Source organism: Dendropsophus ebraccatus, chromosome 1 (assembly GCF_027789765.1).
Source record: "Dendropsophus ebraccatus isolate aDenEbr1 chromosome 1, aDenEbr1.pat, whole genome shotgun sequence".
Taxonomy (NCBI): Eukaryota; Metazoa; Chordata; class Amphibia; order Anura; family Hylidae; genus Dendropsophus; species Dendropsophus ebraccatus.
Window position 1 is genome coordinate 115,102,166 of NC_091454.1, and position 13,256 is coordinate 115,115,421.

The following is a 13,256-nucleotide window of genomic DNA, read 5'->3' on the forward strand; positions in this document are numbered from 1 at the left end:
ACTACGATTGTTTATGCCATCATATCTCGGCAAATGAATGAACGATGTGGCATTACACTATACGATTAACAATGGTTTTAGGTTCAGCTCAAAAAAATGAGATCAACAACACACGAACGGTTTCTCTATCATTGCCTGCATTCACACGATAATCGTCTTCTGTAATAGGGTCCTTAGGGAAAAACACAAATTCTCACTGAATTACATCTGTGGCAGAAATCTACAGATTAGTTTTCCATGCCAGCTAGCTAAATGATGGGTGTCTGGTTGGTGGGGGTTCAATAGCAAGGACCACCACCTCTTGCTTTTCCATGACTGGAGTGGCAGTCACACTTGCATGCTGACCCTCCCTGTTCATCTCTTTGGGTATGGCAGAGGTAGCTAAGTGCTCTGGACCCACCCCACCCTATCGCACAGGGTGTCATTATGGAATAACCTTTTGAAACATATATAACCTTTTTTCCCATATAATGTATACAATGGCATATGTCCTTACTTGGTTAAAACATTTAATAACAAGAAAATATTAAAGAAAATATGACAAAAAATGTAATGTGTATACAGCGATTTAAAAATACATGTATTTCCCAGAGCAACCCTGGCAGGACTGTGACAGGACTTTGCAAGGTAATGTTTTCCTAAATTATGTATACGTCTTCCTGTCTTTCCTTTGAGGTCTGTTTGCTGAGAATAACAGCACTAGCCATCTTTATAAGCCGTCTGTTCTCCACTGCCGTGCATATAGCGGGATGATTTCTCTCTCCTGTAAACTCTGAACTTAGCTTGAACTCATATCGATTAGGCTGATTGATAGCCGGTCGGATGTATAATTTTCTTACAAGTATTCTGTTAAATCAACTGACTGTCTAGAGAAATCCCAGTAAAATGTCCCTAGTGTCAGATGAGTATAAAGGGTCTTGGAGGTCCTTGGAAATCAATATCCCAGAGGTTGAACATAGCTCTATTAATGACAAACACATTAGCATTTCATTTCCATTTTATGATCCCAGTAAAAATACAACAAAATGTAAAATTCTCTATCTGTATGGTATCATTTTCCTGGATGGAAGGGGTTACTGTGGTGCATGCACAGCCTGGAAGGCCTTGCAGATGTTGTGAGTTTGTTCCTTCAGTGCATTGGTTGGGGAACAGATCAGCGGTCTGTACAGAGAGGTCCCTGGTACTATGTACATACTGCATGTCTATATTTTTAATTCTTCCCATCAGTATTGCGTGTTCCCATAGCAACAGGTCTCTGGAGATGCTTAGGAAGTACCGTAGCGTTCTTCACATGAGCTCGGCTTGGGCCTCCTAGGGAGGCTAAATGTTTCTAAATTAGCATTCACATACTTGCTTGCATTCTTTTTTTGTTGAAATCTGTTTAAAAAAACTACAAAAAGGCAAAAAACAAACACATTTACCCAGTTCCTATCTGCTGGGATCAAGAATGAAAGCCCTATGCTGGATAATTCTGCAAAGTAATAAGAAAGCCATCTGGTCACATGCAGTGCACACAGTTCCAGCTATGAGTGGCTTTGTGTTGTTAATTTGTATCTTCATGCTAGAAACTCAGGTGCTACCGCACTGACATTCATTGAGCCATTTAAAGGGCTGTTCCATGAACTAATCCCCTGCCAAAAACAAACAATATCCTGCACATGTTAAATCAAATAAACATCGGAAGAACAATGCAGCTTTTGTAATACCGCTCGTCTAGCCAGGCTCATGTGGACGCATTCTTTTTTTTAATTTTTGTCTACCTGTAAACACTGAGCAGAAATCTATAGGATCTCACTGTGTGATGTGACTGCTAGAAACATACATGCCCCAAGACAGAAGTGGCAGAAGGAAGAAATAAAGCCTTCCTTTTTATATTTCTCATTCCTATTCATTCCACTTGCTGGCTTTAGCTCAGAAAACTGTCCCAACAACTACACGTGATTCCAGCCGAAAGGACCATTAAGACAGAGGTCAGCAGCTTATAGAAGTAAGACTATGTTCATAACTTCGAGCAGAATAGTGGTAATAGAACAGAATTCATCTTGGGCTAGGCACCATTGCAGTTTCTGTCATGGTGTCCATTTTACTGCACAATATAATGCGGGCAGCTGTGCTGTTTTGTCTGCCATCTTTAAGGGAATATGCAATGGAAGCTCCTAACAGAACATCCGAAACAAATGTGAACAGCAATAGATACTAATTTTTCCCCCACAGGCCTGCGTTGCTTTGATAACCTATTGCCCTTGGTTACGACCTGCTAATGTGGGGCGGGCATGTTCAGCACAACTGCAGTCTCCAGGAAGTAATGGTGGTTGATCTCGTAGTTCACCAAGGGACCGCCACTTTGGTGGTACCCCAAAAGGCAACGGTAGTCTGCACCTAGCAGAAAGGACACACTTTCCGTGCCCCTTTTCCTCTACTACAGTGTGAGACACCAGGAAAGATTTTGACCTTTAGCGCCCAATGACTGCACCCCTAGAGAGGACCCAGGGGTGCAGTCATTGAGTCCAAGCTTGACACACCTCTACACACCTCAGTTCTGGTTTCCTGTCCTGCGGATAGGAGCCTTTGTAGTGTGGATGAAAGTTTTTTTAGATGGCTCAGCCAAGTGGGGCTCCCTAAAGGAATAAGCCTGTCCACAGACAGCATCCTGTAGCCTGGTGGCGGTCGGGCCTACTGTGGTTCTCCCTTGCTGCTGCGTTCTGCTTGCGGCAGCGTGTTGAGGGGGCATGGTGGAGCAGGGGAGACATGTCCTGCCTCTCTCTGGCTCAGATTACCTATGGGCATGCGCGCACGCACGTTGTGACGTCATGCAGGCACCTGTGCGCGATGCCGGGCTTCTTCACTTTTGGATTTTTGCCCAGGAGTTTCAAAAGCCTGAGGGGAACCGTGAGTATGCTTCTAGTAGCCTTCCTTAGCTCCTGGAGGCCTAGAGACTCTCCACCAGCCAGCCTGTTAGCTAAGCACGTAGCAAACCACTGCATCTGCCAGTGTCTGATACTGCAGAAAAAGGATACAGTGGACACCATGAATGCAGATCCACCAGAAAACAGTTTTTTTTTTTTTTTTTTTTGTGTATAGCATGGCAAACTTTTTAATAGTATCGGACCTCGTGACATCATAATTAATGGCGATGCTAAAAGCTCCGAGGACCACTCCGCAGGACACATTTCGTGCAGATGTGTGCATTAGCCCTTATACTAGTCTATATACCATAGGGGAGTTTTCCACTTCCAACTAAAAAAAAAACACATAATTCGTTGATTCACTGACATCTCCTTTGATCTGAAGCTTCCACTTTGACTTTTCCTCTCCATCTGGCCCAGGCCTCCATGTCACCACAATGGTTTCTTGCAGCTCTTTCAGAACCTGCCATACAGACATCTTAGGCTCTGCACTTTCCAGCAACTTCCTTCCGTTTTCCCCTCCTATAGGATCCCAATGTGTATTAATTCCGTGTTACAGTGAACATCAAAGTGGGCCGCTAATCCCTAGAAACTGCGGCTGCGCGCCTTCTGGGGATGCTTAGCTCACTTTGATGTGCTGTAATGCAGGGTGAGCGGGCTAAACATGCTTAAAGTCGCAGTGTCATTCCCACTGGAATCCCGGAGCACCCTGGTAGGGAACCGCTGGTATACAGTGTAGCATATTCTCTGGGCAGCTGTGCAGGATGTAAATTCCCCACCTACCTTGCTGTATTGGTCTTCTCTGTAGAGAAGTTAATCGTTAATGAGAAATTCCCTATTATATTTAGCATTTTAGCTCACAGGGTTGAGTTACTATTTAAGTTCTGTGTAATGTAGAAGGGTTAGAAGGTGATTCACATGTTCACTGAAACCACTGTCTGGGTTATTTCTGTGTGTACGGTTTTTCCTTTCATTTTGAAGCTAGATTGGAGGAGGAGGAGCGGCCTCATTAACTCTATCTGTCTCTGGAGGACGGTATTGTTATGCAGTATTCATACATTATGGTAATGATTAATGAATAATTTACAGCAGAGACAGTGATAAATCTTACGTTGCATAGCAATTAAAACTTCAGCTTTTACTGTGTGTCAAATATTACTGTACAGTAGTAGTTTTTAATATCCTCTGGGTATATTATGTCTGTAAAGAAAAAATAAAAAAAAGAAGGCTGTAAATGTTTCTGGTTTAGTACATGGGTTGTATATTCACCTGCTAAGGCTAAGAAATCTCACAGCTGGTGTATTGTAAAATACTTGCAGTGCACTATTTCCTAATGGGTAAATGGGTTCTCATGAATCACATTTATATCGAAAGACCTGAATGTTAAAGAGGTTATCCAGGCTTACAAAGACATGCCTGCTTTCTTCCAGAAACAGAACCACTTTTGTCCTGTGTGGGTTCAGTTTTAAAGCTCAGTTCCATTGAAATGAGTGGAGCTGAATTGTAATACTACACAAAACCTGAGGACAGGGGTGGTGCAGTTTTTGCAAAAAAGCAGCTGTGTTCTTTCTAGTCCTGGATAACCCTTTTAAAGAGGACTTAAAGGGTTCTTCCAAAAGTCGTCATCTTCTATGTTATAGCTGTCCACAGATTTGGGCATTTTTCTTATTTATGGTTCCTCCTATTCAGTAGGTACTGCTGTCAGTCTTGACACTTAGGGCCAGTTCACACGGAATAAAACTGGTGAAATTCCGCGGTGGAATTCTCATCCGCTGAATCCCACCTGCCTCTGTGTCATACTGGCAGTCTATGAGAAGCTCGCGCACCTCCTCTCTTCGCGCAGAAGAATGGACATGTGTCAATTCTACCAATCTGAGAGGGAAGACTCGCGAGCCCCCCATAGACTGCCATGAGGCCCTTGATAAATTTCCCCCGTAGTGTACACATAGATGACAACATGGTGCTAAAGTATACCTCAGTTTAATATGAAGACATTTGTGTGTGGCAAGCTCCATAGGATGTTTAGGTATTTCTTCCCAGGTATTAATATCTGTTTGGAGAACCATATGGAGTGCCCTACAGACCCATAGTAAGGAGCTCTATGTTTCTTCATAACAGCTCCGTTCTGTGTGCTTGAAGCCCAAGACTGAATTTTGGTGGCTTTTACAATACTTAAAGGAAACCTGTTGTCGCGACAACCCTATATAATCTATTGGCATCATGTTATACGGCAGGAGGTTGCAGAATGTATATATATCTTTGTGGGGAAAGATAATGTATACCTTGTCATTTTATTATTTGTAATCTCAGATTTTTCTATGCTTAAAGGGGAATTCCACATTAAGGCTCCGTTCCCACTGAGGAAAGGTAGCGGAATTCCGCGACGGAATTGTCCGCCGCGGAATGCCGTTAGTCTCCCGCTCATAATGGGAGTCTATGGGAGGCGCGCGCTCCTGCCCTGTCCGCGCTGAAGAATGAACATGTTAGTTAAATCTGCTGCGGATCCGCAGCGCATTTTCTACTGCGATACGGTAGGTGTGAAGGCACCCTAAAAGTACATTAAAAGTTATATAGATGAGTCTATACAATGTATTACAGTATGCGGTTCTGCCACACTGGTAGCTGATAGAAATCCAGGAAGTGAAAAAAATCGCCTCTGTGCTAATTCACATTGTCTCCTACTCCCTCTGCTCTTCCACCTTAGGAGACAAATATGTGCACAGTACGGAATTTGGGTGGAAATTTTTAGCAGTCAGCACAGCGGTTCTGCCTGTCCTATAGACTCAATGATATTCTGAAGCTCATTCTGCCATCCACCCAAAGAATTAACATGAGCTTTCTTTTTCTGGATAACCCATTTTAATGCAAGTCTTCAGAAAAGAATTAAATCTGTAATAAAAGTGAAGGGTAGACACAGAATATCATAGAACAGTTTTTAATGTTTCCTATGTAAATGATTAGGGTTTTCCCTTAAATGTATTTAAAGGGAATGTGTTATCAGAAAATTACATGTAATTTAAATCAAGTTTTTATGTTTATGTTAGGTTACAATTTTTGTAAATTTTAGTTTATTTATTTTTTCTTTTTTTTGCCATAAAATCCTACAATATTGAAGCTTTTATTCTAGTCACTAAGCTTAAAGATAAGCAGTGTCCTTTTAATTATCTAAGGCAGGATTAAAGTGATGCCAGATATAACAGAATCAAACCATTCACAATAAATGATGGTCAGCGCTCATTCACCTTTGCATGGGTCACAGGGCATGCCTAGGAAAGCCTCCAATGCAGTAGTATAAAGCCAGCTTACATATATTGTCTGTGTCCATGAAACTTGCTGTTAAGAATATCTCTAAATTCTTTTAAGAATTGCTCATTTCTACAAAATGAATTTAAAAATTTACAATCAGAAAAATAGGAACAGATTAGGAAAAGAAACTATTGCAGTATCTTTTAAAAGTATGGAACAGAAAGAGATAAAATGATCTGGCTTTTTCCAGAAAGAGTCATTAGTCAGGTGCTTGGTATTTCACCTTTCACCTGACTGAGGAATGAGAATGATCTGCAATACCAGGCACAGCCTTTGGACAGACATGGTGTTTTGACTTTGACTGGGGTTCTGGCTTTTGCACAATTCTTCATACAATTATTTCCTGTTCTGTTTAAAAGAAAATGTGTTTTTCTTGTAAATTCTTTTTTCTAAACTTTTTTTTTTTTTTTTTAAATCAGGTCATCCCTTTATCACGACCAAAATTACTTGATCTTTTATCCTTGACTAGCACTTGAGTTGCCTGGAAGAAACAGAAATGCTCAGTAGATGTGTATACCCTAGTGCAGATGAATAGTCCGGAAAAATGAAGCATAATTAGTGTTTCATCCATTAATTTGACAGCCCGGTAATTAGAGTGAGACCAATAATGAGCAGTAATTGAGCAATGTAGCAGAAATGTGCCGCGCTCTGGGTGACATATCCAACATTTCCCGAAAGGAAGAGTCCACATTTTAGTTTACGTGGTATTTATATTCCTCACATTTGCACATTCCCTGGTTATTGGGTGATTTTGTCTTTCCGATTTAAAATGACATCCTCAATCGGGAAGCAGCTTCTTTATAAAAATGAGTTGTGACCTTTTCAAACGTCTCTTGTTTTTTTGCTGTGCTCTTTCAGTCTGCAAAGAGTATTGTGCAGTTTGCTTTCTCTTTACACTCTTTATGGAACTTGCTTGGCAGTTTTGGGACCCTCGTATTACTGGCATCTTATTTACAAAGAACAAAATGGGATACAGAAGTCTCTGGGTGGAGACACACAAGCAAATACTGAACACTGCTAATGTTTGTGCCGTCTTTCTAAAATGGTGGGGTAGAAGGCTGTATTAAAGGGAAAGGATTACAATGATATTACAGATAAAGGTACATGCAGTGGCCGATACTTGTACTGACCATACCATATCTTTGTCAACTGCTATGGTAACATTAGGTGCAGGAAAGCAGACTATTATTCTGGCGTGCGGGGTATGTTAACTAGGCACTGGGGTGGAGACTGGGCTGTGACTAGTCAAGACTTTGCCTGTCAGCGCGCTCTGCTGGAGTGATTGACAAGAAAAGAGATGTTTAGTAGAGATAAGTGAACCAGGTTCGGGTTCGAGTCTATCCGAACCCGAACGTTCGGTATTTGATTAGCTGGGGCTGCTGAACCTGGAAAAAGCTCTAAGGTTGTCTGGCAAACATGGATACAGCCAATGACTATATCCATGATTTCCACATAGCCCTAGGGCTTTACCCAAGTTTAGCAGCCACCGCTAATCAAATGCCGAAAGTTCAGGTTCGGATGGACTCGAGCATGCTCGAGGTTCGCTCATCTCTAATTCCAATACATGTTCATTCATTGCATGGACCATTGTTTCCAATTTCTCAGGAACGGTGAGGTTCCAGCGGTCAGATGGGGATACCCCTTTTAAGGCATACCTGTCATTTTAGGTAAAACGGTCATGTTTACATAAAGAGTAGCTCTGTTTCTGGCCATTGTATGTATTGTAATTGTAATTTTTCAGTCTAGTTAGTAGGTGGAGTTAGCTCTGACACCTGTGTAGCGGTAGCACCTGTATACTGTAGCCCTGGCTTGTCTTAGTACTCTGGCACCGCCGCTACACAGGGAATTAAGCCTGCTGCTTCCAGGTCCGCTCTTAGGGTTGTTTTACGTTACAAGATTTTCAGCTGCCTGCTGCTGCAAACGGACTGATTGACAGGATCGGCACTCATTCGCAGTGCCTTTTACAAGGCATGATGAATCGCGTGGCCAGGCCACACAACCAATCCATGTATCATTAGTGCGGCCATTAACATTCATTGTTAGCGGCCACACATCATCGGTGGCTGATTTTAGTAGATTTTTTTGACAGTCAAAAGATCCAATCAGCTGGTGAGCAGGTGCCCCCCTCCATTTGTCGACTGATCACTGACATGGAGCTGACTATTGACTGAATGAGCATTTTTTAGGAAGGCTTGTTGTCAATCGGCCTTTGTATAAGGGCTTTCACTGTAGTGCGGGCACCAAACAGCTGATCGGCAGTGGAGTCTGGTGTCAGCACCCCACCAATGAACTACAGGATAGGTAATCAATTGTTTTATCTTAACCCCTTTAGGGCCACTTGCACATACAGGATGCACGCTGTAATGAAGCAGCTACACGACTGATCAATCACAGCGCGGTGCATATCTGTACAGTTCCCCCTCTCCCAGGGTCTATTTACAGATGCTGTCCGGGTAGGGGAGAGTCCGTTACAGGCATTCCACGTTCGTGTTCCGTGCAGAACACGGAACATGTGAATGGCCGGGTTTACACTACTTAAAAAACACGGCCGTATTTCATAACAACAGCCGTAATTTCACAAATAATGGCCGTTGTTTTTTTACGTAGTGTGAACATAGCCTCAGGGTCCGTTCACACGTACAGAATCTGCAGCAGATTTGATGGCACAGATTGGTAGTTGCAGATTCAAAGCAAATCTTCAGCTTCAAACCACCTGCAGATCTGCTACAGATCCTGTACGTGTGAACGCACCCTAAAATAGACTGGCTAAAGTACGGTAGGGTAGTACTGCTGCACAATTTCTTGTGTAAAAAATTTCAAAGTCAGGGGGGAGAGGTAGCTAATCTGAAATCACGCCCCCTCCTGGCACAAAAACTGAAAGCTATGGAAGAAATAAAGCTAGTTTGCCTTATTTACCTAATAAATTATTTACCTAAATTGGCACAAAACTCTTGATAAATTTCCCCCCTAGTCTTGTCTGCTAAACTCTTTTTAACATAACAAGATTTACATAGCAAATTCCCTTTAACAGTTTAGTTTATAGATTTTTTCTCTCCACTTTTAGATGTTTTCCATTCCCCCCTTAATGCCTGTAGCATATTTTGTGACTTGTCATATTTAATAGACTAATACAAATACTCTCCAAGTAGTGATGAGATTAATCTAGGAGAGCCACGTGTCCAATTGTTGCCAATATTCTGTTTGTTTGAAGCATTTGACATATACAACAGAAAGCAACCGAGCCACCTAAGATTTATGGGTTTTGACAGAGGGGTTATCGTAGTTTGGCAGTGGGTTGATCAAGATTTGTTGGAAGGTTGACAGATTGGAAGGAAAGATGAGCAAGATGTATAGCAGTAAACAAACTTTGTATGAGAATTGACCTGAGTGTATTTAGGGATGGCATCTGACTGTCGGCAATACACTTTCTACAGAATGGTGCTACTTGCTGTTGGAAGACATAGTTGCTAAGGCTAGTGAAATATGTGCATGGGAACTATATGAAAGAGGAAATCTAAGGAGATTGGGAACACTTCTTGGACACATTTATTGGTAACGGAGAAATAGCGATATGACTTGGCGATATGGCTAAGTTTACCATAAATTAATCAGTATAGCTACTATAAAAATAAAAATTTAAGCAGGATATTTCACCTCCTGTTGATTAGATAACCATAGTTCATCAAAGAGGGTGCAGAGTTCAACAAAAGCCAGTCCTTTGTTATAGAGTAAAGAAAGGTGATGGTCCCAGCACTCCAAAAATTCATAAAAGGTAATTACTTTTAAAAATAACAATTAAAAAAAGCTTATGTTGCTGCAAATGATCTACACATTTTGCGCGTAAGCACGCTTAATCATGGGCGACAATGTAAAAGAAAATTGCTTGGTCATTAAGGGGTTAACTGTCCTAATAAGGGTAGTCAACTACTTTTCAGGAGATTTTCTCAATGAACACAGCTGAGCTTGTATAATAGAGTTCTGATTTTATTTATTATTGTGCTTGGAAAAGCAAAATACTGCAATCCCTTTTCTTTATTCTTGTTCTTCTGAGTTTCTGCAATTAATACAGCGAAAACCACTTTGCATACAGATGCCATTCAAACTGCGTTTTTAGGCCCTTTGTAATGACAGGTGTACTATTTTTGGATTTCATCATATTTGTCTTTTATTAAGAAATTTACGTTTAAAGGGAATGTACCATCAGGCCCGGGCTGAAGCACTGGAGGCAGGCCGACTCACCCCCAGTGGGAGGAAACCCCTGCTCCTCTATGATGCAGCTCCTTTAGAATCAATGGAGCCACATCATAGAGGAGTGGGGGTTTCCACCCACTGGGGGTGGGTAGGCCTACCTCCAGTGCTTCAGCCTGGGTCTGATGGTACATTCCCTTAAAAGAACAAAAATCCCCCATAGAAATGAATGGCGAAATGTTTAGAAACTCAAATGATAACCTAGACAAGGTTAAGACGCACTCCTTAGGTCGAGCGCAGGTGAATAAATAGATAAAACTGACCCTTCCTCAGGCATCATGCCTATAATTGTGCGATCCCAAATGAGCTGTGCTATATGATCACCTGCACTTCTTCACCTGGTCTGAGTTAACTCTGCTTCTCTGACTATGCCTTGAAAGTCTCCGGTGATCCTCCACGGGCTGCTGTGCCTTTGCCATAAAGTGTGTCATAGTGTTGTGCCTATACTGTAGCACAATTCTACCAGGTGAGTGTTGCTTTCTCATCTGGAAGACGCTTAGGCTGCATTCTCACTTTCCCTGTTCCTCACTGAACACTGACGTGGAATGCCTGTAACGGAGTCTTCCCTGCCCGGGCAGCATCTGTGATAAGATGCTGGGAGCGGGGTAACTGCACTAATATGCGCCACGCTGGAATGAAGCAGCCGCGCGACTGATTCATTACAGCGCGGCACATATCTGTACAATTCCCCCTCTCCCAGAGTCTAATTACAGATGCTGTCCGAGCGCCCCTCAGCCTCACTCTTTTCAAGCACTATGTTTTTTTCCCTTGAAATGCACATTTTCTTGGTTTATATACATTTAATGACATTTACGGAATTTCTCATTGATTTTAACATAATGAAAAAAACAAAACAAAAAAAACAACAACTCTGCATCTATTCAATGTGTTCTCTATCCCTTCAGTTTGTAGGGTGCCATACAGTAAGCCAGACTTTCCTGAGAATGAGTTGATCGATCGGTATGATTGTACTTGGTACCGTGCTTTTCTTTTGCGGTTTTGCATTCTCCCTTTTACTTACTGTCTTTGTCATATGTCTCATCAGTAAGGTTAAGTTCACATTTCTGCCATTCAATAATGGACTTTAAAGCGACTCTGTAACCACAATCTGACCCCCCCTAAACCACTTGTACCATCAGATAGCTGCTTTTAATCCAAGATCAGTCCTGGGTTCCATTCGGCAGGTGAGGCAGTTATTGTCCTAAAAAGCAACTTTTAAACTTGCAGCCCTATGTCAAACTGGCGTGGCCTAGATTGTCTATGCATTAGGCTCCGTCCCTCCTCTCCGCCCTCTTCATCATTAGGAATGCTACCTGCAGATTGTCTTCTATTCATCACCTATGTAAATGCTGAACATGGGCTCGAGCTCGATCGTTAAGGCACTTGTGCGGTGTTCAGACAGGGAGAAAATGTTCCAGTGGCATTCTTAATGATGAAGAGGTTGGGGAGGAGGGACAGAGAGGTCGTGCAAAGTTAGGGCACAGATACTGTAAGCCCCGGCCGTTGGGCATGGGGCTGCAAGTTTAAAAGTATTATTTTAGGATAATAACTGCATCACCTGCCGAACGGACCCCACGGCAGATCTTGGATTAAAAGCAGCTACCCGAAGGTACAAGTGGATTTGGGGGGGGGGGGGGGCAGATTGTGGGTACAGAGTCACATTAACTAATGCAGACAAATACCTGAGAGATCCCATTTACACCAATGGTGTACATCAAGGTTTCTGTCTGGTGTCCATTTATTTTTCAGGATTAGAGCAGACAAAAAAAATTACTGCTTTTTTTTTTTTTTTTTTTTTCTTGTCCACACAGATCTTGCATATTAAACAGAACTTTGACTGAGCCCCAATGCAAGTGTGAGCATAGCCTTGAATTGGGTACCATATGAGTTATATATGTGGTTGATTTATTGTTCGTTTTTTGTTTCTTTTAATAGGTGCATGCTTCACACGAGTCCTCCACAGAGCACAAGGTCTAACAGGCACTTTTACTCATCGCTTGTATGCAGGTAAGGAGCTGATTTTATATATTAGAAAGTAAATATTTCCAACCCTAAAAAGTATTTAAAATATAATTCGTGAAAATCATGAGTGGAAACACTCTGATCCATTTACAGTTTTGTGCTCATTGTATGCTATTGCACACATTGAGGTGGGGGGGATGCCTACTGACATCTTGAACTTGACAAGAAGCTAAGACTTACACAAACGTAGGCTAAAAACTAGTAAACCCTATAACAGAAATGGGCTGTTTGGTAAACAACACTGCCATCCGATTCAGCTGTCCACTCTCTGTGAAGGGTTAATATAGAAGTGCGGATGTCCTTTGGTGTTCCCAGTTTTATATTGTCCCTATTTAGAGACCATTGCCCTTAGTTTAAGGGTCCTTCCCATTTTCAACATAGATCTATGCAAATTAGAAAGTTCTCTTTTACGTTATTTAAGAGACTGTCAGTAGGTTTTTGCTGTCATATCTCAGGGTAGCATAAACTATTGACAGAGAAGCTGAACAGAATGAAGTATCACTTTGCCCCTGTGCAGCTGATTCGCAGATATCCTACTGAATAACATGGACAGTAATTAATCCTCTCCATTATGTGCATGAGCCCAGTAGTCCTCATTATTCATGAGAAGTCAGAAACTCCGCCCACCAGCTGCTGGTTGGCTGTTATCTATCCATGCTGTCTATAGGCAGTCACCTGTCCATCAGCAGCAGGGGGGTAGGGGTGTGTCCAGAATCACATTCTCCTGCATATTAGAAGAATGGCTGAACAGAATTATACAAGTAATACACTGGC

The 13,256-nt window shown here is 42.0% G+C and overlaps 1 protein-coding gene across 1 annotated transcript in view; it reads left to right on the forward strand.

Annotated features, from left to right (window-relative positions):
• The window catches only part of CERK (ceramide kinase), a 66,530-nt gene that overhangs the window by 13,386 nt on the left and 39,888 nt on the right, over nucleotides 1–13,256 (forward strand). Inside the window, exon 2 of the mRNA XM_069977010.1 lies at nucleotides 12,396–12,467. Coding sequence (XP_069833111.1) covers nucleotides 12,396–12,467 — 72 coding nt within the window. The remainder of the gene's footprint in view (nucleotides 1–12,395; nucleotides 12,468–13,256) is intronic.